The 26,262-nt window shown below is 36.6% G+C and overlaps 1 protein-coding gene across 2 annotated transcripts in view; it reads left to right on the top strand.

Moving 5' to 3' along the window:
• Window positions 1–14,127: 14,127 nt before the first annotated feature.
• Window positions 14,128–26,262, top strand: part of LOC149815933 (cysteine protease ATG4B-like) — a 34,132-nt gene continuing 21,997 nt past the window's right edge. The window contains exons 1-7 of one of the 2 annotated variants that reach the window (XM_089990009.1): window positions 14,128–14,191; window positions 14,265–14,390; window positions 23,501–23,588; window positions 23,692–23,960; window positions 24,086–24,171; window positions 24,458–24,508; window positions 24,664–25,049. In XM_089990009.1, coding sequence (XP_089846135.1) covers window positions 23,768–23,960; window positions 24,086–24,171; window positions 24,458–24,508; window positions 24,664–25,049 — 716 coding nt within the window. In that variant the 5' untranslated portion in view covers window positions 14,128–14,191; window positions 14,265–14,390; window positions 23,501–23,588; window positions 23,692–23,767. Of the gene's footprint in view, window positions 14,192–14,264; window positions 14,391–23,500; window positions 23,961–24,085; window positions 24,172–24,457; window positions 24,509–24,663; window positions 25,050–26,262 lie in introns of both variants that reach the window. The other variant, XM_089990008.1, reaches the window with a different exon arrangement.

Below are 26,262 nucleotides of genomic sequence, written 5' to 3'. Positions count from 1 at the left end.
TTAAGCGTTTAATTTCTTATTTTAGCTACACCATTCTGATAGGCACTACCAGGCATGGTATTTTGAGACACAATGCCTTCTTCTTTGAGAAATTATGCTAATGGTTTTTCCCTTTGGCCCATCTCAGTAAACCTACCATAATATTTGCCACCTCTATCAGACCTGACTATTTTAATAACTTTATCGATTTGTTTCTCAACTTCTTTCTTAAATTTTTTGAATATCTGAAAAATATCAGATTTTTTAAAGATTAAGTAGAGTTACATATACCGAGAATAGTCATCAATAAAGGTGACAAAATATTTTTCGCCTGTGTAACAGGAAGAAAATGGTCCACATACATCCATATAAACTATCTTCAATATCTCAAAACTACGTTTGACACCCTCTTTATATGTGTTTATATGCTTAGCCTTTATGTAATCAACACACGGGTCATTATCGGTAAAATCTAAAGATTTCAAGATCTCTTTATTTGCGAGTCTTTTTATTCTCTTTTCAGAGATATAACCCAACCTTTGATACCAAAGCATGTAGGATTTATCATTAATCATGCAACGTTTATTCTCAACCAATGCGTATTCAGAAGTCAAAGATTCCTGAGTTTGGATTTTCACGTTTAGTTTATACAAACCATCATAAACTGATGCAGAACCAATTTCAATTGAATTTTTGTAAATGAATAACTTGGAATTTTCAAACTTAAAACAATATCCAAATTTATCCAATTTTGAAATTGAAATTAAGTTTTTACTAGATGATGTAATATAAAAGACATCATGAAGATCTAAATATATGCCTGTATCTAAAGTAATCCTACAGGTCCCAACACCCTTCACATGCGAACGCATCTTGTTTCTCGAATAGATGCTCTTCTCATGCATTGTTGGTTCCCTTCTGCTCAGGAACAACTGTAGACAGTTGAAAATATGAACAGTAGCACCATAATCAATTCATCAGTTATTTTTAGAAATTTATAATAAATTATATTCATGAGAAATAAATGACAAATTACCTTTTTTTCAACCCACTTCTTGTACTTTATGCAATCTGCCTTCCTGCATCTCTTCTTCTTGCAAAAAAGCACTTTATGGGAGCAAAGTCGAATTGTTTGCTTTAGGATGTCTTATCTTCTGCTAGCTTCTTTCTAGCATTTCTCTAGAATGCATTCTTCTTTGGTTCTATCTTGGGTGCATGAGAAGTCATATGTGCACTCTGCACCTTCTCTCCTTTCAATCTCTCTTCTTCTTTAACACACTTAGACATAAGTTCATTAAATGTCTATTCATCATTATATGTGTTATAAGAGATTTTGAAAGGTCCGTACTCTAAGGGTAAGGATGCTAGAACTAAATGCATTAGGAAAGAATTAGAAATGGTCAACTTCATGTCATTCAGCTGAGACGTTATGTTTCTCATCTCCAAAATGTGTTAACGAATGTTTCTCCCTCCAGTATATTTCATAGATTTGAGCTTTGACATTAGGGTACTAGCTTTGACTTTGTTTGAACTCACGAATTGTGTTTCAATAGCACTCAGGAATTCTCTCACTGTCCTGCATTGCGGGATGACACTTCAAATATTCTTAGCCACCTTAGATTGCAGAAGCAACAAACTAAGCTTATTCAAATGCTCTGACTTCTCAAAAGCACTCTTTTGATCAGCAGTGCTTTGTTCATTCAAGGTAGCAGGTTCATCTATTCATAAGGTCATATCTAAATCCATATATCCTAATGTAAAGAGAATAATCTATTTCCAATCACTAAAGTTCGATCCATCTAGAAAGGGAATACAGCTAGAGTCATCTAAAATCACAGGACTAGAAACTGCACGATAAAAGATATGTATCAAAAGGCATTCGTATGAGACAAAACTTAATGAAAAAAGCAAATGAATAAAGGCCCTTAATATGCTTATTTTCAGGTGAGTGCATGGGGTCATTGAACCCTTACTTTGGTAAGAAGTCCAACACGCGAAACCACTTCGCCTATCGACCATATTTGATAAAACTAAGGTTCATGTGAAGTTAAACCATCAACACAAAGTACCTTTGGATACACGTGTGTGATGTATCTTGACACATTTACCTTATTTTACCCTACTTAAATTATAAACATGATAAAACTTTCTTTGAGTCGTTTATCATTTCATGAATCTAAGTACAATGTTTACATTGGCTAAAATTGTATGATAGTACTAGAAATTTTTTGATAACATATGTGTATTCAGTCACTTTGGTGACATGAATACACTAAGTCATCTAACTATCCTTGATGCCAATATTATACATTTATTCATACATGCACAATTACAAATAAATGAACATGTTATCAAAATAAGAACTTTAACAAACTACAACTTGATGTTTATGCCTATGAAACGAGTACCCAAAACATAATGAATCGGTGAAAACCCCTTAAACCGGTCCTAAAACTGCATGAACCGGTTGAAAGACCCATGAATCAATCCTAAAACTGAATGAATTGGTCGAAAGACCCATGAAACCGGTCCTAAAACCGAATGAACTGGTTATAAAAATCCCTGAACTGGTTCTAAAACTGCATGAACCGATCGAAAGACCCATGAACCAGTCCTAAAAATGAATGAATCGATCGAAAGACCCATGAAACCGGTCCTAAAACTGAATGAACCGGTTATAAAATCCTTGAATTGGGTATGTAACAGTCCAAATCGATCTTAGAAACTCTGATCCGGATCTAGTTGACTGAGAACCAGTTCCTGAATGGCCTGAAACAGTTTAGAAACCCAGTGAAATGGTTGAACCGGTTCACTGTTACCGTTACAAGGCACTGGATCTGGTTCTGTCATATTTTCCAAATCCAGAACCATATAACGTGGTTCAATCGGGTTCTGGATCTGACAAAGATAGAACCGGATCCAATTTTTCTGAATCCGATCCAGGGACATTTGGACTTGGGTACTGTGATCTGCAACCCTGTATCCAGATCCAACCTGATAGCTTTATGGGTTGGAGCGGGTCTGCAGATCTAGATCTAAAACAGTGATCCAATTCAATGAAACAGTACGGATCAGATATAGATCCAGAGTCCAGATCAGGTTCCATAAACCCGACCTAAATCCAAAACAAAAAAATGGGTCTGGGTCGCAAGGGTCTTGGGTCTCTTAACTGAGAACTTGATCCGATCCAAAGAACCTTTATGGATCGGTACAAGTAAGTCAGGTTCTGATCCAATTATGGACCCGATCCCGATCCAAAAATGGCATGGGTTTGGATATCTGAGAAAAACAGGATCCCTCACCCAAAGCATAGACCCGATCCAGTGAACCTTATAGATCGGTTCAGGTGGGGCAGGTCTGAATCCAAATATGGACCCGACCCGAAACTATAAAATCCTATTTTACGAATTAGGGTTTCAGAAACCCTGAATCCCGTTTTTTATTTTCTCTTTCTTCCTGAAGGATCGTCGTCGTTGCCCCCTTTCGAAACCTCATCACCCGAAGATGTCATCGGCGGCCAAAGGCAGGTGACATCAATTGCAGACGAAAAAGGGGGTGGCCTTCACCCTGTTCTGGCCGACCACCGAAAGAAAAAGCGGTGTCGCGATACGAAAACTGAAACGGGCGATAATCGGGAGTCGACAACCATGACTGGCCGGTCGATCTTCACTATCAGTGAAGATCGACTGGCTCCTACTTTATGGTCGTCAGTCGACAGTGATTCTGAAAGGCTCCTCACAGAAGAAAGGAAAGCACCCATCGGTGATCGGTAATTTTTTTTTATTTAGGCATTTCGGGAAACGGTCGACATAATGTCGAGTATTCCTGAAACCCGACAGAGAAAGCGTCCAGCACAGTGATGCATCTCCCTCCGTGAACCCTATAGGGTTATTTTCTTGAAGGGGGAGATGCTGACGCCATGTAGCCAGACAGAGACCTGACTGTCAGAAAATCACTGCATCAGAAGGGCATAAAACACAGCCCGCCGCAAAAGCGTGGGCCCATAACCCATTGTTGGGTTCAGCCTGCGCACAAAGACAAAAAATGCAAAAATAGCATGGGCAGAGCATACCTGAAGTTGCCATTGGAAGCGTCGGATGGTGGCTGGTGCAAAGGAGCTTCACTCCTCAGTCGGACTGTTGCCCTCCATGAGCGCAGGCTTTTGGATGCAGTCGGTGAGCAGGATCATCGTTCCCTTCATCGGATGGAAAAACATTGGATGAAAGGTAAGGCTCTCGACCTGTTTTCCCTTTTTGTTTTTCCTTTATGTTTTTCATCGTATTTCTCTGTATTCGGGGGTTGCTCATGATACCCCTTTTATAGGCACAGAGTGAGAGCAGTTTGTGTAACCGTTTCCCTTGATTCTATGCAAGTTTATCGGAAGGAGCATCTTCCGTGGGGGGGTATGGGTATCCACATCGTGGGTGGTTTATCCCAACAAAAAAATCTCTCCATCCAGAAAATAAGAAGCAACAATAAGAGCAATGATCCCGCAACAAAAAAGGAAATGAAAATCATATCCTAGGAATAGCAAAACCATAAATTCAACACCGAAATGTTGTTTCTGCTGAAAATTCTCCAAGAATTCTATGAGGGTGACTAATAAATTACCGGCTCCGAGAATCAAGATACCTATATGAAACAAATTTTCGACTTCAACGAGAAATAGGATTCACGGATTCTCTTTCTGAGGAGCTACATTCGGAGACCTGATATTTCTGATAAATTCTCCATTGTGAGACCTCCTCTCTTGATGTCTTTCCTCCTTTCTCTCCTTCAATTCATCTAGCAACTCCCTCATCGTGAATGTTCGTCCACCTTCCTTCAATAGTGGCTCAACTTTCCCATTTTCTTCTGAAGCAGGAACTCCTATGGCCTGAACACAAGAATTATCCCCGATCTTTCCTTGGATCTGCAGCATCTAAGAAAGTAAAGTGTTTTAACTACAATATGTTTAAAGGCCAAAGAATCTCGCCGTTATAAGTAAGCTTTTAAAGGAGAGATGACAGGGACAAGACATCCGTTATTGATGAAGCTAATAACGGTAAGATTTATGGCTTTAGTAAAGTAATAACGGCCTCTGATGTTACCTATCAATTAGTGGGAACAAAAAAATCTCATAGCAGCAAGATTTTTTCTCGCTGAAAAAGAGTCGCCGTCCTTGTAGTGTTTATAACTAGTCTTAGGAAATAACACCATATTCAGATCTTTCACCACCTTCAATCTGTTAGATGACTAACATTTATACAGGAACTCTTTGATAGCTCCCAGCACCTGACAAAGATCGACAAACACCAAACTCTCTGATTCAGCTGCATAACCCTGATGGAAGAGGCATGATCCCCCATAGGGTCCCCTGTATCCCGGTCACCTCCTTGGAAGGCTTGGTTTTATAAGGACAAACTCTTGAATCACCCGATATTGATGCATAAACTAGATTTTTTTAAAGTTTTAAAATCAACGGTTCATAATCTTCATAAATATTCAAGCATTCAAAAATTACATTTTTTAACCAAAATACACTATCCAACAGTTGTCATTCCTAGCAAATTTACCATGCCTAACACAAACATGGTTGGATTTGCCAAAAAGATGTTGAAAATGCCTACATTTCTAGTTGTCATATTTCAGTCCTCATTATATATATATATATATAACCACCCTTTCCCCTACTTGTTTGCAGCCAAAGCGGTTACACATGTGATGATCATGGTAGATTGTATACACGTATGGATGTAAACACGCAAGAAAAGTAGAAAAATTGTTGTGGACCACCTTGGGCTAATGTTAGTGAAATAGTCATCGTATCTTGTGTTTGTGGCTACCACTAGTGAAGAAGCATGGAATAACAGTGTTTCTTTGGCAAAGGCAGCATGGCCCCAAATTTATGCATGTTTTTTGATGATCAAGAAAATCAAATGATGCAAAGTTTTCGATTGATTGTACATTTTTGCAATTGTCAATGGTCTTTTTACATTTTCTATAAGGGTTACATGTTTAAAGGGCAATAACCAACTTCTACCTTGTCCTAAGAATGCTTTCCCACTTAATGATCATAATGACTTTCACCATTAAATGTTGTCAACTATTTATGAGATGTTGAGCATTCCCTCCTTGATTTTCTCAACCTTTTGTCAGATAGAGAGAGGGGGGGGGGGGGGGGAGAAGGGGTTGGTTAGCTATAGCTAACTGCTGTAGGCTAGCCATATGGAAGAGGTATGATGCATGACAAGGTGTTTAGGGCCCATCTTTGTGACTCCAAAATCACCACCACCAACAAGGACTGACCTCATCAATTTCTAAGGGCCATTCCTGTCTCAATGATTGAGGTAAAGAGTGTCGAAACCTTGTCATTTTTATATTAAAATATATGCCCCTTCTTTGTCTGCCCTACCTGTCTTCAGTAAACAAATGAATGGTGGGTCACATGGCATCTTAGCTACATGCTTGCTTCGGTGAAGACCGAAGGGAGGTCATTCTCAATGTGATGGATCAGGTCAGAGTGCTCTTTGATGCTGTTGATCTCAAGATGAATGGCATCCAAGACCTGTACGGATGAGATGCCTATCATTTGGATGGGCCCCACGCTTTTTCTCGATATCGTTCACATTTCAGATGGACGGTATCGGAATGGTTTAAAATGAATAGCTCATTTGAGCATATTCACTGTTTTGATGAGTTTTTGTTCATTTTTAAGATGAACGACATCCGAGGTGCCTATGGCGGGTGTAACCATCAAAATTTATTTTAAAATAAGTCAAATTAGCTTATTTTCATACTGATTTTTAGCTGATACTATACAAATCTGCATGATTTTGGCAACGATACTGACAACATTGATGGCATGCCATGTTTTTCACCTTTTTTTGACGCCGTGGGGGCCTTAGCATTCCTTCCTGTTAGATTGTGAACAATGAAGAGTTGAAGTTGGATTAAATGAAGAGACACTCACAGTTGTGGGTGAGGCAAAATCATACAAGGAATTAGTTACTGCATGGCAGCAGTGTATCATTGGGATGCCACCAAATCAAACATGGAGCACCCCATCATGGCCCTCTCGCCTTGCTAGCTTCTCGTTGGCCCCGGATTGTCTCTTCTTCTCTTTTTTTTTTTCTGTGTGTGTCTGTGGCTGAGCTGCCTATTTCTTTTTGTAGGTATCCAATGATGCATGATTCTGTGCGGCATATGTCAATCTTAGCTACCCAACCAAAAGCATTTTGATGGTTTGGATTAATTAGTCCACATTCTTAATTGTACGTATACATGATCTTAGCTGTCCTGATGCATTTGATTGGATGCACTACAGCAAAGTAGACAATTCGTTAACGGTTATTTCCGTCGCTCAAAGCTAGGTGGCTGTCACTAATGCATCCATTGACAGTCACAAGAGGTCTGGGCACTAAAAGATTTAGTGTCAACAGTAGCCGTCACAAGAGAAGACCTATAGAGACGATTGTACCCATCGCAAGAGAGAAGCTATAGTGATGGCTATTGCTGTCACCAATGGTCATTCTCAAACAAAAAAAGATTGAATATTAGCAACGGTCTTATTGGTGGCTAATAATCATTTGCTTCAAAAAAAATTTAAATACATACTAATCAGTTTTTTTCTAAAATATATAACTGTCACTAATGGTCATTCTCAAACAAAAAAAGATTTGAATATTCTTATTTGTGGCTAATAATCATTTGCTTCAAAAAAATATTTAAATACATACTAATCAATCTTTTTCTAATATATATATAGTAAATACTTAATATATATATTTATATATAACAAAAGTTACAAAAATATACCAATAAATATCACATATATATTTATAACTATTATATATATGTAATATACAGATAAAAATATAAATGAATAATATACTTAAAGATAAAAATTATAAACATAACGCACAAAAATGATGTTCTTTGCACTGCTAGCATCTACAACATTGCAAGAATGAGGTAAAACCTAAGAAAAAGATTGTCAAATTTTCAAAGATATAATAGCTAAAAAAAATGATGTTCTGCATGATAAAAGTGAGCACACGTACTAATATGAAGGCCCACAAATGTAAGATGATACAGAAAATAAAAATTGAAATAAATTATCATTCCAAAAATGTACTTTAAGGTTTAAACATTTCCAAAGCTTATAAATAATATGTTTATCAATAAAATGAAGCCAAAACATCCAAAATGCAATGAGCCTATATGTCCTTGTCTGTCATTCCCGCCTTGCATCTTGGTTTGCACTGCTCAGCATGTCTTTTCTCACCTATAATTCCTTTAAAGGGTTAGATCATGAAAGCCTGAAAGGTATATACACCAAATTTACAAGGAACTATGTGACATACAAACATATATACTTATTTAGATAGTAGGGACAATAGACAAGAATTATGATACATCTTGAACTAACTGCAGTAGTTGGACAATATCACCTATGACACATTGATAGCCCCGGCCTCCTAACCTCCGAGTGAAAGGAGATCCATAGGGACGTTTTGCTCTCATAAATTACCAAGAAGATAGAAAAATATACGGGATCACTCGAGGTTTGTATCATCTATCCTTTCTAAGATAATGCATGCATACATAATGGTTATGAGGGTTCTCTATCTTATAATCATCCATTTTTGCTCTAGTGCCTTGAACCATTCGAGCGTCTCGCTGGTGACGATGCCATTGTTTATTTAGGTATGCATGTTAAACATGTGCATCCTTACACCCCCAAGGGTTTTTTATAACCTCAAACTTGTTACTGAGCTAACACTGGTACATGCATGCCTTATATGCCCTACAATATCAAAACACATGCTACATCCTATAGCTGTCAGGACCTAGTCTGGTTCCTTGAACCATAGGCCCCAACATGAGCCGAAGCTGTTGTGCATATCCCAGTATGCATAAGCATCCGTTACCCGGGGTCATAATATTAAAAACCCGCATCTAGGGCCAAAGGAGTTGTCTTTGCAAGCTAGGAGTTGGCCCATTCTACTCTATAGTTGATTCACAAAGACCGGGGGTCGACTCTTCTTCTAGAAGAGCATATTTGTAAGTATTCAAGTCCTAGACTCAATAAGAATCGACCCCCAAGAAGCAAGGATCGACCCACCTGGGTCTTCTTCAAACATTAAATAGTAGGGTCGACCCCTTCAGAACCAAGGGTCGACCTTTCTGGTTTGACACTTGTAGGTGAGGTACGTGCTTATCCTTGATTTATGTTTTTTTTTGCGCAATAGTCTTTCCTGATTTTTACTAACATGGCTCATGTGCTTAATTTCAAGAGATTCCAATAAAGAGAGTTTGGGAGCACTTGGAGCTATTATGGACTTGGTGGATACACAAGGATGTAGAGTTGATGGCATCTTTAGATAAAATTGGCTTTGATCCTTTGGCCCGATGCAATATCACGAGGACCAATAAAAAGGTGGTGATGGCCTTAGTCGAGAGGTGGAGGCGAGAGACCAACACCCTTCATTTCACTTGAGGTGAGATGACCAACACTTGAGCAGTGGTTTATCATTTGTTGGGCCTCCCAATGGGTCTTGAGCCCATGATCACTTCGGGCAAAGATCCGACCAGGATTTTTTTGCAGGATCTTCAAGCGACCTCCCTTAGATGAGGAAAAAGTTCATATGCATTGGATGCAAGAGGAGTTTCTTGCTGATGAGATAGGCAATTCATCACAACCTTTCTGTCCAGTGAGCCACCTACTTGCTGTACTTGATGGGTGTGGTCCTCTTTACTTCAGGAGATAGGACACATTTGCCCATTCAGTACGTTAATTTTGTGGAGGAGCCAGACTGCTTTGACTGGGGTTGTGGGGTGTTGGCTCATTCCTATAGCTACTTCAACGAGTTCATGCTGAAGAAGACAACAGATGCCCTGATGGGTTGTGCCCTGATTTAGAGGTACAAGTCTACTTCTTTTATGATCTTTGATTTACTTTTTCTGATTTGACTCTGACTCTTCCTGACTTTTTCTCTTGACACCTTTAGCTCTAGGGTATACACATATTTTTGTCAACAGGGTGGTTCTTCCTCCTCCTTCTGGATGCCCTAGGCTGAGCTAGTGGAGGATATCACATGAGAGGGCTGAGCATAGCCAGTCTATACTTAAACAGGCCCTCGATGCCTTGAACCATTTTCAGGTAGTCTGGAGTCCTTACACTTGGGAGGATGAGCAATTGTTGGGGGGTTGCTATTGTTCTAGACCATACCCCTAGTGACTTCTGTTCAACAAGATCGTAGAGCCTTATTACCCTCTTGAGGTGATGAGACAATTCGGCTTTCATTAGGTTGTTCCTTTTGTACCAGCATTATAGAGATTGTTCACTAATCCTTGGTTTGAGACATGAGCTGAAAAGATAGCATTAGCAAGACTTGCGTAGAAGGTTTGAGCCAATCGAGTATTGTGGGAGCGATGATACAGAGTGTCTGAGATGGTACTCTTTAGCACAGCTGGGCCCACTCTATAATAGGCTAGAACAAGATCAGGGAGCTCATGCAGGACTAGGAGAGGAAGTCCTTGAGCAGGCTACAATAGACGTGTCTGGTGGTTTCCAGACAGAGGGAGATCAGAGAGTAAAGGGTGGCACTAACTTCTTGTCTTACGAGAATTTTGTCATTGAGTTGCCAGTACATCATCAAGAACATGCAGCAGATGGGGGATGACCCTGACGATTTGCTTCAGTTTCAGGTCTACAGCCTTCAAGATGAGAGTTTAAGGTATTGCCTTCGTAATCTTTTATTTCTACTTCATATCTCGATACTTGCAACCTAGACTATGAGCTGATTTTCTTTTTGCTTTGCTCGGTTTTTTGATAAGAGGATAGAGAGATGTACGAGGCATGGATACAGAGTTTGGAAGACGTCTTGTCTGAGCAGACCACTTTTTTGGGAGGGGATCCAGTCTGCACTAGAGGAGAGTCAGTGCACTGTGGCTGAGTTGAGTTTGACTGTTACAACGTTGAGGGCTGCTCTGGAGGAAACTCAAATAGCACAAGACTTAGCCTTCGATGAGGGTCAGACAACTGCCCAAGCGGATCATCTATGGCTTTAGACAGACTTGGCTTACAAGGTGCCTTCTTGTTCTTCTCACTTTTTTTTGAAAGAGAATATAGGCCTTTAGCACTTAGGATGGTGATATAGAGATCATAATATGTTTATGTTTATAGAACCACTTTTATTTATAAGATAGACATATTTTGACAAAAGCACAATATTTTTTAAAATACTCACATAGACTTTTTTTTTTTAAATCTTTCGCAAAAAAGAAAACATGTAGAGTATCGCAAAAAATCATGAACTCTCCTATGGGAGTTGACACTAACAAAGAAGGTGCACGCCTAGATGGAGGTGTCAATGGCATTCTACCCAGAGAGGTTAGATACTCGTATGTGATCCATATTCTCATATATGGAGCGAGTACCTCTTGAGGGAGACCACTGGTACCACCACGAAGCAGAGCGACCAAAGATATCATCTTCGACTCGGAACACTACAAGGCGTGGATCGGTCTAGAGGGAAAGACCAGGGGACACTGCAAAATAGGTTTTTTAAGAGAAAAATGAAAGCAGACCAGATTTTAGATTTGAATATGGATCTTATCCAAAAGATCTACTCGAGTCCAATTGCTACAAACAACACACAAGTTCAGGATGCAAACACAAGTCTTAGGAACAAAGGTTCAGAAACCCCAAAAAAACAAACAAATCGGATATTAAAAAAAGGGGTGTTTTTTTTTTTTTTTCTAAGTCAAGAAATAGTAGCTACTAATTGTTTTACCTAGAAAACACAAGAATTTGAGAAAACTCAAAATAGAGAAAAGATAAAAAATAAAATATCTTTCCAATGGTATATGTCATGCAGGAAACTGACAGGGGGGGGGATGAGATATAACCCCAAAAGTGCTCCTAAAACAAGTGCTATTGTCCCTATACCATCTGTCATAACCTGTTTTTCGGCTTCATGCACTAAAGATTCGAGAACACAAAAAAAGAACAAATAAAGAGGCAATCATTATATTTATAAAGTTGCCAAGGTCACAACGATCTAATGGTCGGATGAGGAGATATGCCTGTTTTGATTTGCAGAATAGTTACCTAGTTTCAGTTTCGGATCCCAAAAATGAGAACCCTGGAGGGGGTTTTGACTTTGTCTCAAAACTAGAAAGTTTTAGATATGTTATTCAGCTTTCCAATGAATATAAAAACATGAGTTTTTGTCATTGGGTTGTAGAGTTACATACCAAAGAACATGTAGTTTTCTACAGAAAACAGTCAAGACAATGACTATTTTTTTTTGTGCGTGCATATTTTCATACACTGTAATTTAGAATATGAGAATATTCCAAACATGTGAATCATAGATCCAACCCTCAGCTTTCCAATGAGTTTTAGAACGTGAAAAACTGAACTACAATCAAGGATATATGGCTCTATCACCGCAACAGTGCTAGAAAACAGAAAACAGAAATATGATGGAATTTAAATCCGAAATGGATCCACATCCAAAAAAAACACCAAAAATGATACTAACCTCACAACGCTATCCTAGAAACTTTGATCTTTAGATCATGCGAATGGTCCCACCATGATCGTCATTATGTAAATCCTCAAATTTTAAAAGAAAAAATAAAGGTTTTTTCATCAAAAGATGTTTTAGAAAATAGATTCGAGATCCAAACTTAAGAAGATAATGACTATCTTATTAATTCTATACTAAGCTGGCTAATTCTAATTTCCATTCAAAAAGTTGGAATTACAAACCCTAAGAGAGCCTTATATAGAGATCCTACAAACTAGAAGTCAAAACATAGCATAAGACAAAATATTCAAATTCAAAGGATTATTAAGTGCACCTAAGTCTTAAGGCTGAAAGCTATGAGGAACTCAAGGCCGAGCTAGGGAGCGCACCCACACATGAAAATGCTTCACCTAGGGCTTGTTCCTAAGTGAGACAAGTACCACTTTAAAGACATGGCACCCAAGGCGTGCCTCAGCACCTAACTAATTCAAGCTCATTTGCCATATCCACCAAATTTCTCAATGAATATGTTATTAAAGTAATTGATTAGATATTCTCTTAATGACCAATTATCTCATGGGCAAGGCCTAGGCTTGGTCAATTGGGCCACACTTAAAATGGTGATCACCCCCTCTTGGGCTGGGTGCTGGAAGCTCATTGCCTTGGCCACCATGATCTTCACCCTACTATTTGTGAACGGGGCATGTTTGCAACCATAACAAATGTCACTTAGGGCTAGGCGATCATGCGAACCTCAAGCCTAGCTTAAGGAAAGCAAGATAACAAAATACCCTCGATGCGTTAAAAGCGGGCTACTCATGATGGCCTTGGTTGCTTAACGTCCAAGGACTCTTGGATGCTATGTCACAGGGACACACTGATGACACGATCAGACACATCAACACAGACTCGACATGTATGCTTATTATTTTAAATAATATTTTAATACCTTTTAATGATTTCAGTAAAAAAACATTTTTATAGTTAAAATATCAAAGAAAATAGTATTTTATTGATTAAAAATTTAAAAATGCATGCTCTAGTGTCCTTTTTTTTTTTTTAAATGTTTTCGAATTTGTGAGCCCAAATGAAGTCACGTGTCCGCGTATCGACGAATCTTTTGTGACAGCTTGGATGTGTAAGGGGGCTTTGGACGCTGGTCCGGCCAAGGTAGGTTATATGAGATCGAGAGGGTTGATCTCCTTAACCAATATCAGTATTCACCCATACTCATCGTATCGGCACAAAATCAATATATGTATTGACCTATACTCATCGTATCGGCACAAAATCGATACGTTTCACCCTGAATCGGCTCATCTTTAAATAAATACAATTTTTTTATTATTTTAATCACTGACAACTAATATTTTTTTATTAAATTTTTTTCCAATACAAAACGATTCACTTAAGTATTAGTATCAGTCGATATAGCTGAATCGGTGGCCTAACGATTCATGCCGATAACCTTCGTCCCGGCCTCCATCCCCGGTCCAAACGGGGCGAGGCGGGGCGGGCCCCCGCTTTCCCCCGGTCTACTGCCATCCGTACCCCCCAACCCCCACTTTCTTTCTCTTTCTCACCCTCCCTCCGTCACTTGCTCAAGACGCCGCTGCGCCGCCGGTAACCGGTAGGATTTTCCGGAGAATCAAGGCCAAAGGGAGACGGAAGATGAGGAGGTACCGAAGCAGGTAGGCAAGTCCCCTCCCCTCTCTCTCTCTCTCCATTGACGATTTTCTGGATTCTGCGCCTCTCTTTGGATAGGGGCTATGCTTGGGTTCGAGTTCGACCGCCATTGATGGCACGCTTTTCTGTACTTCTTTTTGACGCCGATTGGGGTCTCAGTTTCACCGTTGCAGACTCAATTCCGGATTTGGGGAGTGTATCTTGGTTTGTGGATTTTTCCCTTTGATTTTGTTATCTTTGTGGATATTTTCGTCCAAATCGCTCATGAAATTTCGTAGCTTGTAGATGTTGATGTATGATCTTTGATCTGATTTTTTTGTTTTACCTCTGCTAGTCTGCTTCTTTTCTATTGCTTATTTTGTTTTAATGTCTTTGGAATTTGGATTTGTTAGACGGTATAGTTGAGCATATTTATTTATATAGCAAATAAAATTTATATGTTTATTAGTTGATTTTAATAAATATATAAATGTTTGATGATAATGTATAGATATATGATGTTAGATTTTTTTTATGTTGACTTTAGTTAAACAAGAATCATACTTAACGAGAATTTCTTCTTTTTTTCTATCTTAATGATTATTTTAAGACCTTAGGCTATTTAATTGTTGTATGATGGATTTATTATGTATATGTTTATTATTTAATTTTAACAAATTAAACGAAGAACCTTGATTCGGGTTGCAGGCAGCAAAACCTGATACTGAGTTCTGAGAATGCCAACTTATGTAGTCAAAAGCGCTAGGCGGTGCCTAGTCAGTGGACCCCTAAAAAGCCTAGTAACAAACACGTATACAACATGAAATCAATCAACAATAAGCAATAGACAAAAAAACATGTTGAACATTACAAAACCTGCCCAATTATTAGAAGTAATTGAATAAGCAAAGAAAACAACCATAAAAAAATAACAATTAATTTAAAAATAATCTAAATTCTTAAAATAAAGTGCTAAAACCAACAACAAACATGTATCCAACATAATTTTTTTTAATCTTTTTATTTAATTCCCTTTTTGTAAAGATCATGGGCTCTATGCTCAAAAGACCATAGAGTCATTGGGGGCTTCCCAATGGTCACATTTGTGACTGTTGGGAGCTCACAACGACTCTATTGGGAGCTCCCCAATAGAGCCCCATGCTTTCCCTTTGTGTATAAATAAGGGTTGAACCCTTCTCTTGTAACCAATGCTTCTCTTAAGCATTTATGCTCAATAAAGATGAATATTTTTATATTTTATATTTTTCTATTTAGTTCCTTAATGTTTTATATGCACTTAGTGCTTGTGTTGTTGCTCTTTGTTGGGTATTGTTTTGTCCTATAGTAGGCTTGTGCTTGTGCACATTTTGATCGTGATCTTGTAAGCCCTTAGTGACACTGGTTTGTGCTTATGTACTTTTTTGATCGTGATCTTGTGAAGCCCTTAGTGGCATTGCTTTTTTTGTATTTTTCGCTATTTCATTACATGGTATCAGAGCCAAGAATTTCTTCTTGGCTTTTTGCCTCTTTTGGGTCTTGAGATTCTTTGGTTCGAGTTTATGCTTCGTGAAGGATTCATGATCGTTGTATGGCTTGGATTCAAGGGAAAACTAGACCCGGTATTTATCTTATATCTTTAATTATTTCTTGTGTTATCTTTTTCATGCATTATGCATGAAGAAACACTTATTTTCTTTAATCTTTAAATATATATGTTTGTTTTTAAAAAAAGGCTTTGAATATTTTTTTATTATTGGACTTGTTCGTATAAGGTTTATTTGTTTAATCTTGTGAAATTAGATATATGTATGTTCTTTTTTTGAATCATGTTTGAATCTTAATTTTTCAAAAAACTTTTTTTATTTGATATATATGTATACAATTTTGTATGCTTGAGCATTTGTTGGCTTTTGTTCTATTATTGAACTTTATTTTGTTCTTTCTTGAAAATTTGTCATATATTTTAAAATATTTAAAATAATGGTGTTGTGTGTATTTCATAAGTATGATCTTATGAAATTTTGCTTAAAATTATTTTTACTTGTTCTCTTTACTCTTGGTGTATTAAAAGTAACATATAAAGTGTTACGAATTATTATCTAGCTTATGAAAAAAAAATAATTTTTTGATATTTGATCCTTATGCACTTATGAGTACCTTACATGATTGTTTATTCGTGCATAAGGTATTGAGTGTAATTTCTTATGGGAAGTCATTCACTTTAATAAATGCCTTTTATGGTCCTTTTGTGGGACAATAGTTATGATATTGGGTGTTTCTCTTGCTTTTTTTGTGGTCCTTATGATTATGTTATTTTCTTAGTATCACGACTCTTTAATGAACATTATCTTACATGTTTTGCATGAGATTTAAATATATTGCACACTTATTTTTAATAAAATATTAGGTTGAGAATCGTGAGAAACTTCTTTGTGTTTTCCCTTTGTGGGTGTTATAAGTGTTTCCCTCATGATTCACTTTAGTACTTGTCCATTATTGATGGACATGTTTGTCCACTTAGATCTTTCGTAGACATGTATCTTCTTGATTAAAGACTCTTGATTCATTGCATATTTGTTTATAATTTTTTTTTTTTATATTTTTTCCTTAGTGCCTTAAATCTATCACTTGCATATATGCTTAAATTTGTTTTTATGCATGTCTTTTGTATAAGATATGTGACTTTAAGTTATTTAGATTATTGCATATGCATAAGTTCTTTTAATCTCTTTGTGAGTATCCATGATTAGTTGTACTTGTGTATGCACTTGGTTTTCTATATGGTTCTTTGAGAATCTCTATATGTTTTGGTCATTTTTAATGTTATATGGCATTGATTGTCTTATAGTAGACTTGTAATCTAGATTAAGCTATCTCTATATATAACTTGCTTATATTAACAATGCCTATGGTTGCATCAATTGACATCTTGTTGTGCATATGATTGCACTATATTCAGTATAAGTTTTTCATCTACCGTTATTGGATTTGATTTGAAACTTTTTTTTTCAAATTGGTTCTTATATTTGAACTCACTTATTTAGAAAATGATTTTCATGATTTCTTATGACATTTGTTGTGTCCATCACAGAATTTTATATGATGCATCATTTCTCTTGACCTTGTTATTATTGAACTAGAGTTTGTTTGTGGGGGTGAGTTGTGTGCACCTCGGTTATGTCAGTTTAGATTGTCAACTTATAGTTTAGCTCTAATTGACAGTTGTTTGATCTCTGGTTTTATGAGTGTGTTGTATCACTCATTTGTTTATTTGACCATTATTATGTTGGATTCTTATAATTATGTTTATCCGTGATGGTTATCTTTTTTTTGAAACCATGGTGTTTTGAAAGATTGTACAAATTGATGGCATTAGTTTGTTTTCATTAAAAGCTTTCTTACCTTTTGTGTTTCCTCCTATTATGCCTCTTATTTAAGTGTCATTTCATGTATACAAGATATATTTGTTCATACCTTTGTGCGTGTTTTTAGCCTATTGCTGGCATTCAGATTATACTCTTGATTTAGTTGTTGATACACTTATTTTTTGAGTGTCATTATATATAGACAAATTTTAGCCCAATTGTTGGCATTGTGATTATGCTCTTGTTCTAGTCGTTGATATACTTGTTTTGAGTGTCATTATATGTAGACAAAAGAAGTTTATTTACATCTTCATGTGTGATTTTAGCCCATTGTTGACATTGTGATTATATGTAGACAAGAGAAAATGAAATCAAGAAGGGCAGTTGGCCCAGATGGTATACCTATCGAGGCTTTGAAATGCTTGGGAGAGAAAGGTTTAGAATGGTTGACAAATCTTTTTAACAAGATTTGGCGGACAAATAAGATGCCTAATGAGTGGAGGAAGAGTACTTTGGTGCCTCTATATAAGAATAAGGGTGATATACAAGATTGCACAAACTATCGTGGTATAAAACTCATGAGTCATACTATGAAACTTTGGGAGAGGGTGATTGAGTCTAGGTTGAGGAAGGTTGTCATGATATCAGAGAATCAATTTAGTTTTATGTCTGGAAGATCAACTATGGAAGCTATACATCTTCTTAGACAACTTATTGAGAGATATAGAGAGAGGAACAAAGATTTGCATATGTTTTTTATTGATTTGGAGAAGACATACGATAGAGTACCTAGGGACGTTCTCTGGTGGACAATGATGAAGAAAGGTGTTTCTCTCAAGTAGATTAGTATAATTAAAGATATGTATGAAGGAGTAGTAACCAATGTTCGCACTTGTGGAGGGGTGACAATCAATTTTCCTATAACGGTTGGGTTACATCAAGGATCTGCTTTAAGCCCTTTCCTATTTGCTATAGTGATGGATGAGCTTACGAGATCAATTCAAGAAAATGTGTCGTGGTGTATGTTGTTTGCTGATGATATTGTTTTGATTGATGAGTCTAGAGCTGGGGTTAATGCTAAGTTAGAATTATGGAGACATACATTGGAAGCAAGAGGTTTTAAGTTGAGTAAGAGTAAGACAGAATATATGGAATGTCGGTTTAGTAAGCAACGGAGTAGTGATGAGAGTGTAGTGAAGCTTGGTGAGCAAGAAATACCGGTAGATGATTGTTTCAAATATTTAGGATCTATCATTTAAAAGTATGGAGAAATTGATGGAGATGTAAATCATAGGATAAAGGTTGGGTGGGTGAAATAGAAAAATGCAACTAGATCGTAGAATGCCATTGCGGTTGAAGGGAAAGTTTTATAGGACGACTATTAGGCCCGCTTTGCTATATGGTACGGAATGTTGGGCTGCCAAGAGACATCATATTCAAAAAATGAGTGTAGCTGAGATGCGTATGCTTAGATGGATGTGTGGAAATACAGTAAAAGATAAGATTCAGAACGAGGAGATACGTAAGAAGGTAGGCGTTGCACCCATTGAAAATAAGATGAGAGAGAATCGTTTATGGTGGTTTGGACATATTCGGCGAAGGCCTAATGATGCTCCAGTTAGAAGGATGGAAAAATGGGAAAATATATTAGTTAAAAGAGGTTGGGGTAGGCCTAGGAAGACTTGGATGGAGATGATAGGAAAGGATCTGAATGCTTTGAACCTCACCGAGGACATGGCATTGGATAGAAATGATTGGAGAAGGATTCATGTGGAAGACCCAGAATGATTTTCTTTTTTGGTTCATATCGCCGACCCCAATTGTTTTGGGATGAAGGCGTAGTTGTTGTTGTTGACATTGTGATTATGCTCTTGTTCTAGTTGTCGATACATTTGTTTTGAGTGTCATTATATGTAAATAATAGATGTTATTAATGTGGTGAGTTATGTGCACCCATTGGTTATGTTCTTGTTCTAGTCACTAATACACTTGAATTTTGAGGTTTGGAGGTCTAGTGAGGTGATTGGTTGTATTAGTCGAACTATTGTTGAAATTTGCAAGTATTATTCCTTTTGTTATGTGGGATTTTATAGAATCTCTCCATGTTTAAAATGTTTTTTACTTGCGTTTTCTTATAGGAAAAAAATGTTTATTGATAAAAATTTCATGAATTTTGCATACTTGTGATGTTTAATAAAAATCTCATTCTTTATATTGTGAGCCTTCTTGCGTGTGCCCCTTTGTGGGTGTTAAGAGTGTGTTCCTTACAAAAGCAATGTGTGTTATCCACTTGATATTGGTGGACATTTTTATTTGTAATTGAAGGTTATTTGATTCTTTACATTAAAATCATATATTTTATGTGCATTTTATTGATAAAACTAGTTATTTTTATTGCCGGCTTATGTGCATTAAATATGCTTTAATTGCATGTTGGATATATATATGTGTTTCTTATTTATTATCTTGTTCACATTGTTGCATACATAAATTTTATTAACTCTGATTTTCTTGAGGTTTTTTTTTAGTATTATACTTTATATGCATGTTTTTAAGTATAAATTGATGATTTGTTTTAATTGAAGGGATTTTCTAAAAATTTAGAATATTCTTAATACATCATTGTTTATCTCTTCTTGATAATTGATATGTTTTTTAGTGGTTAAGTTTCCTTATGAACAATATTCATGTTTTCTTGAAAAATATGTTGATTTTGAGTTTATGATTGTCTAAATTTGATTTTATAAAAAATTATCTTTTGAGGTATGCTCCTCCCTATCTTTCTTAATGGTTATCTAATATTTATAAAAAATATCACTACTTTGATTACATTTTTTTCCTTGAATGTTATTTTTGTTCAAAATATATATATTTGTTTTGAAACTTCATAACTATTTAGTTAGAATACTTTCTTTTTTGTAGTTGGGACCCGTATTTTGTTTTATCTATATGTTCTTAAAGTTGCGATGGGCTAAGAAAGGAATATCTTCGATGCATCATGAAGATGGAGATAGCCGATGAAGGCGATTGGAGATGATCACCAATAAAAGACATTTGAAGACTTGTATTTGCAAAACTCTCTAATATGTTATAAAGATGGAGATTTTCATTGAAGACACTTGAAGACTTGGATCATTCTCATTGAATCTTTGTTGTATTTCCAAACTTTCGGTATACCTCACCGTAAGTTTGAGGGGGAGTGTTAGGTTGTATATATATATATATATATATATGTATTGTCATACATACATATTTGTTTCATATTGTACATATATATGTATGTATATAATGATGTAATAGGTAAATACTTTTTAGGGGTATTTTTATCATTTTACTCGTGTAACAGTTTTTCTCTTCTTTATTTTTTATCTTTTTATTTAATGCCCTTTTTGTAAGGAGCATGGGCTCTATGGTCAAAAGACCATAGTCATTAAGGGCTCTCCAACGGTTACATTTGTGACCGTTTGGGAGCTCCCAATGACTATTGAGAGGCTCCCAATAGAGTCCCATGCTCTTTCTTTGTGTATAAATAGGGGTTGAATCCCTCTCTTGTAACCAATGCTTTTCTTAAGCATTTATGCTCAATAAAGATGAATATTTTTATATTTTGTGTTTTTCTATTTAGTTCTTTAATGTTTTATATGCACTTAGTGCTTGTGTTGTTGCTCCTTATTGGGTATTGTTTTGTCCTATAGTCGACTTGTGCTTGTGCACATTTTGATCGTGATCTTGTAAGCCCTTAGTGACATTGGTTTGTGCTTATGTACTTTTGTGATTGTGATCTTGTGAAGCCCTTAGTAACGTTTTTTTTTTGTATTTTCTGCTATTTCATTACAACTATGAGATCCAACTTTGGTTTTAGGGGTTATATGATTAAAAAGGGGTTAAGAAAATGATAGTAGGAACAGGATCTTGGATAGAAGGGGACAAAAATCAGATTACTTAGGGAGTATTGTGCACCATGTTTGTGTTTGTGTTTGTGTGCATGGGTGCATGTGTATATGGGTGGGCAACAAGCTTGGTTTGCTACAAGCTCAATTTAAGCTCGTTGTTTAATACATGATCTATGGTTAAGCTTAGTAGTCAAAACTTAGAAGTCAATAGCACAACTTGTTGGTCGACTAATCACCTAGTCAACCTAAGCACTAGCTGACTGACCAGTCCCACCTTCCTAGTCAGCCAGTCAGTAGCTCACCTAGTTTCTATTAGGCTTTGACTTTTTTCGGTTAGGAAGTGGGAAGGGAGTGGAGTTGGGTGGTAAGACCTGACATTCCTGCTCCTTTTACTTCCTTTGCCTCTCTCCCTCTCTCACCGACATGGAAGAAGGGAGGTGAAGGACTAGAAAATCAGGTGTCCCTTCTCCCTCCCCTTCCCTCTTTTTCTTCTCTCCCTGCACCTCTTTTTGTTGTTCATCCCTCATCTTCTTCTTTACTTCGTTTTTTTATACTATTAAGGCTTCATTTTTTCGGTTAAGGTTGTTATTTCTAGCATTTATTATTGTTCAAAATTTTACAAAAAAAAAACAAGAAAAGTTTGGGTCCTTAGTTAGAGCATGTTTGCAATGCCCTGTGATTCTTGGATTTTCTCAAGATCCTGTGATTTTTAGTCACAATTACAACACTTTCTCAAGGTTAGTAAAACATGAGAAAAGTACAAGTTGTGATTGTGATTGCCAGCTGTGATTGTTTTTGCCTTGAATCTTATGAAAGTTGGTCACAAGATTGACCTTGTGACCAACAATCTCAGCTACTTTTTCAGTTGTGATTGTTCATCCCCACCTGTGACCAAAGCAAACATGCCTTCAATGACTAGTTGTTGCCTAGGTGCCAGCTGTCTTTTAAGGGCCTAACACCTATGCTTTTGTCTACTAAGCTTAACCAAAAGTTTCATTTAGTCAAACAAGCCAAGCTTGAGCTTCAGCTTAAGCTCATTTTAGGTGGTTAAAAATATTAAAGAGATTTGATATTATATATTTTGCACAGTTATTGTGATATAAAAAGGCCTTTTGTCTTGGCACTTTTCCTTCCAAAATAGAGGTGATATGTTTAAGTCCTGTTCCCTCCTTTGTAGTAAGGGGGTTGGCTCAGGTCAGGCTTAGCTGTGCATGGTGGGCTTCAGGCGTGACTTGGCTTGTATTCTCTATGTGTGTTGTTGGTGAAATTATTGTTGTGCATAAATGTCTATGCATATGTTCTTGTTGAATAAAAATGTTTTAGTTATGCACATTAACTTTTTTAGGTACTCATGTTTACTCAATTACCTAGAAATCATGTTGATTTATAGGGTATGGATATCAGTCTTACACTTGTGTAAATTTATCTCAGGTACAGAATGTGAATAGTGTACTTATGACCATTACATCAAGAACAAATCTGATCTTGAATTCAGATTATTATCTTTTCAGCCTAGGGGTAAAAAGTGCTTGCCATGAATGTAATGGATGGTGCATACTGCATACTTCCATCTAGTCGGAAACAAGTTACTATTTTGTTGTGATCATGATTCTGCAGTTTGTGGCAACGTGATCCAAATAGAAAAATCAAACTAGTTATGTTAGGAGGGAAAGAACAACATGGTGGTTTGGAGTTTTGATGTTCTGAAATTTTGGAATGGTCATTGGCTAGAGAATAATTGTTTTGAATTATCTTCTACCTGAATGTGTGCTTGTTGCTTGCTCTAAGGCCCATTTTGGATATCACTTGTGAGTTATTTTATTATTGATCAAATATAGGTTGGAAAAACATTCATTTAGTACTTCATAGTAAGTGAGACCCCCTTTGCTTTTTCAAGAGCAGAAGAGAAGAAATCTCTAGCCCTTCAAGCGATTCTCTTTTCTGGCCAATGTCAAATGACTAACTTTTCCGGACATTTTGTTGTGACTGGACTTGAAAGTTGCAATTTACATTCTGTTGAGTTCCACACAAGGTTATCATTCTGAAGTCATGTGTTTTGATGTTTTTATCGACTTAGGTAATGACGGGCTTGCCTGAGGGAACTGCAACTTCAAAATTTCTTACCGGAAGTTCTTCTGATTGCTCTGTGAAAGACTGTCCTCCGGGTACCTCTGATTCAAAGAACAAGGCTCATAATAAATCTCTTTGGTCAAGCTTATTTGCCTCCACTTTTGCTGTCTTTGATGCATATAAAGAGTTGTCTTTCAGGGAGAGGTCCAAAGAACACAAACCTAGAAGTGATGGTTGGACCACAGCTGTGAGAAAAGCTGTAACTTGCAATCCCATGAGGCGCTTCCAGGAGCGTGTGCTTGGATTTAACAGGCCTGGTCTTTCCAGCTCTACCAGTGAAATATGGCTTCTGGGAGTCTGCTATAAAATTTCACCTGAGGAAGCCACAAGTGATGCAAGTAATAGTGATGGATACACTGCATTCTTACAAGATTTCTCCTCAAGAATTCGGATGACATATCGCAAAGGTTAGTTTTGAAACTTGCATGACTGAGCACTTATCCATCGCTGAGCAAGTCGTTCTTTCTTGGCTATTGTGTTATATATCACAGTAAACATGTTTTGCTAGACTAAGTTATGGCGTGTTTGATAGGTTTTGAAGCTATTGGTGAGTCAAAGTTCACCAGTGATGTTCACTGGGGTTGCATGCTTAGAAGTAGTCAGATGCTTGTTGCTCAGGTATCTTATTTTCTTTTCTCTCTCGCTAGCAATCTTGGAGCTAGCCACTGTGGAACTCATGATCCCTTGTCCACGTGTAACCCCATTAATCAGTCTGTCACATTCAACCCTTTCTCTCGAAAATATGATTACCATTATTACTTTCCTTGTTTTTTTTTTAGATTGCTAATGGTCTATTGTACCTCTCCTTTGGTCCAATTTGAATCAAAGTTGTTTTTTCATCCATGTAATGTTATTGCATTTTTCTTATGTTGATTTACACTGTACATTGATTTTCTGAATACAGGCTCTGCTTTTTCACTACTTGGGAAGATCTTGGAGAAAACCCATTGAGAAGGTGAGATGCATGGATACAGTAGCAGATCATGGGAATAGATGATTTCTCCATTGCATAATTTTGAATCTTTCATGTGAGTTATCATATAGAGGGTAATAAGGATCTTTAAATTGCACTGCAGGGTTGCTCATGATGGTACCGTGTTGATTATGCAGCCATTTGATCTGGAGTATATCAGGATTTTGACTCATTTTGGTGACTCGGGGGCGTCTGCATTGTCCATACACAATCTAATTCAAGCTGGGAAAGTGTGTGGCCTGACTCCTGGTTCTTGGTTAGGACCATATGCTATATGTCGAGCTTGGGAATCTCTTGCTCGTACTAAAAGAGAACTAGATGACCTTGAAGAAGGCAGCCAATCCTTGCCCATGGCTGTGTATATAGTTTCTGGTAATGAGCATGGGGAGCGAGGTGGAGCACCAGTTGTTTGCATTGATGCTGCTGCTAGACTTTGTTCAGAATTTTCAAAGGATCAAAGAGCATGGGCACCTCTTCTATTGTTGGTTCCTTTGGTTCTTGGACTTGACAAAGTTAACCCAAGGTCATAAAATTTTTTTGATTGCAATAGTTAATTTGGAATTTGCTTGATCTTAAGGATGGTTATGGAAATTGCTCTAGTTCTTGCAGTATGTTTGTACTTTCTCTGTCTATATTGCTGTTGCCATTTATTCATTTAAATTTAATTGTCTCCTCACTCCTTGGTTTTCTAGTGTGAATAAACTAGAATTTTCATTGTTGAATTTATAGTTTGGAGTAATATCACAAATCTTGTTCTATCGGAAATCTTGGCAAAAATATATCATGATCTAATTTTTTTTCTTTGGGAGCACTTGAGAAAATATCAGCATGCATAAAATTTGAAGTGCAGTCAGCATGCCCTGGAGATGGAGTAGACAGGAAAGAGGGACTCTCTTTAATTCCCTGACTATTCTTGTCACACACACACATGTATATATATATATATATATATATATATATATATATATATATATTGTATTGGTAATGATAAGGTGCTCTCGGATTACCTACTCCTACCTAAGAAGCTTTAAAATTTTCAAATTTCCTAAACTTTTTTTGTTGATCAGACCCTATAGATATGATCTATAATCATTATTTAGTAGAAAACAAGTTTTGGATCATGTGATTATAGCATACATGTATGATTTTTAAGACCTTTAAAAATCAATGGCTCACAATGTATCAAAATTTTATGACTTAAAAAAATCCTATTTTTATGTTCAAAAAACATGATCCAAAGCATGATTCCTATCAAATAAACTATGTTGAGTGAATCCATAACGTTTAATTGAGAAGATACAACCTACAACCATGTTTTCTAATGTGGGAATAAGTACTCTCGGAGCACTACGGCATTACTCATTATATATATATATGTGTGTGTGTATGTGTGTGGAAAGGTATTGTTGCTGATTCCTGCATGGTGCTGATGGTTTTAGTTTTCATTGTTTCATTGCACAGTTTGCAAATCAGACCCTTTATTAGTCAAAACCATATGCTAGAATAAAGAACTTTCATATGTACACATATTTATAAAAGAATTGCATCTAAATTTTTACAATAAAAAGATTCAGTCTTTCTTGGAAATGATTCAGTTTGAAGCATGTTTTCTACATATATATATATATATATATATATATATATATATATATATATATATATATATATATATATATATATATATATGACCAGTGTTGTAAGTATCATACTAAATTGTAACTTTGGGAGTAAACGAT

The sequence above is a fragment of the Nuphar pumila genome, chromosome 15 (assembly GCF_984573655.1).
Source record: "Nuphar pumila chromosome 15, dmNupPumi1.hap1.1, whole genome shotgun sequence".
In the NCBI taxonomy this organism is placed as follows: domain Eukaryota; kingdom Viridiplantae; phylum Streptophyta; class Magnoliopsida; order Nymphaeales; family Nymphaeaceae; genus Nuphar; species Nuphar pumila.
This window is presented reverse-complemented; position numbering and strand designations above follow the sequence as displayed.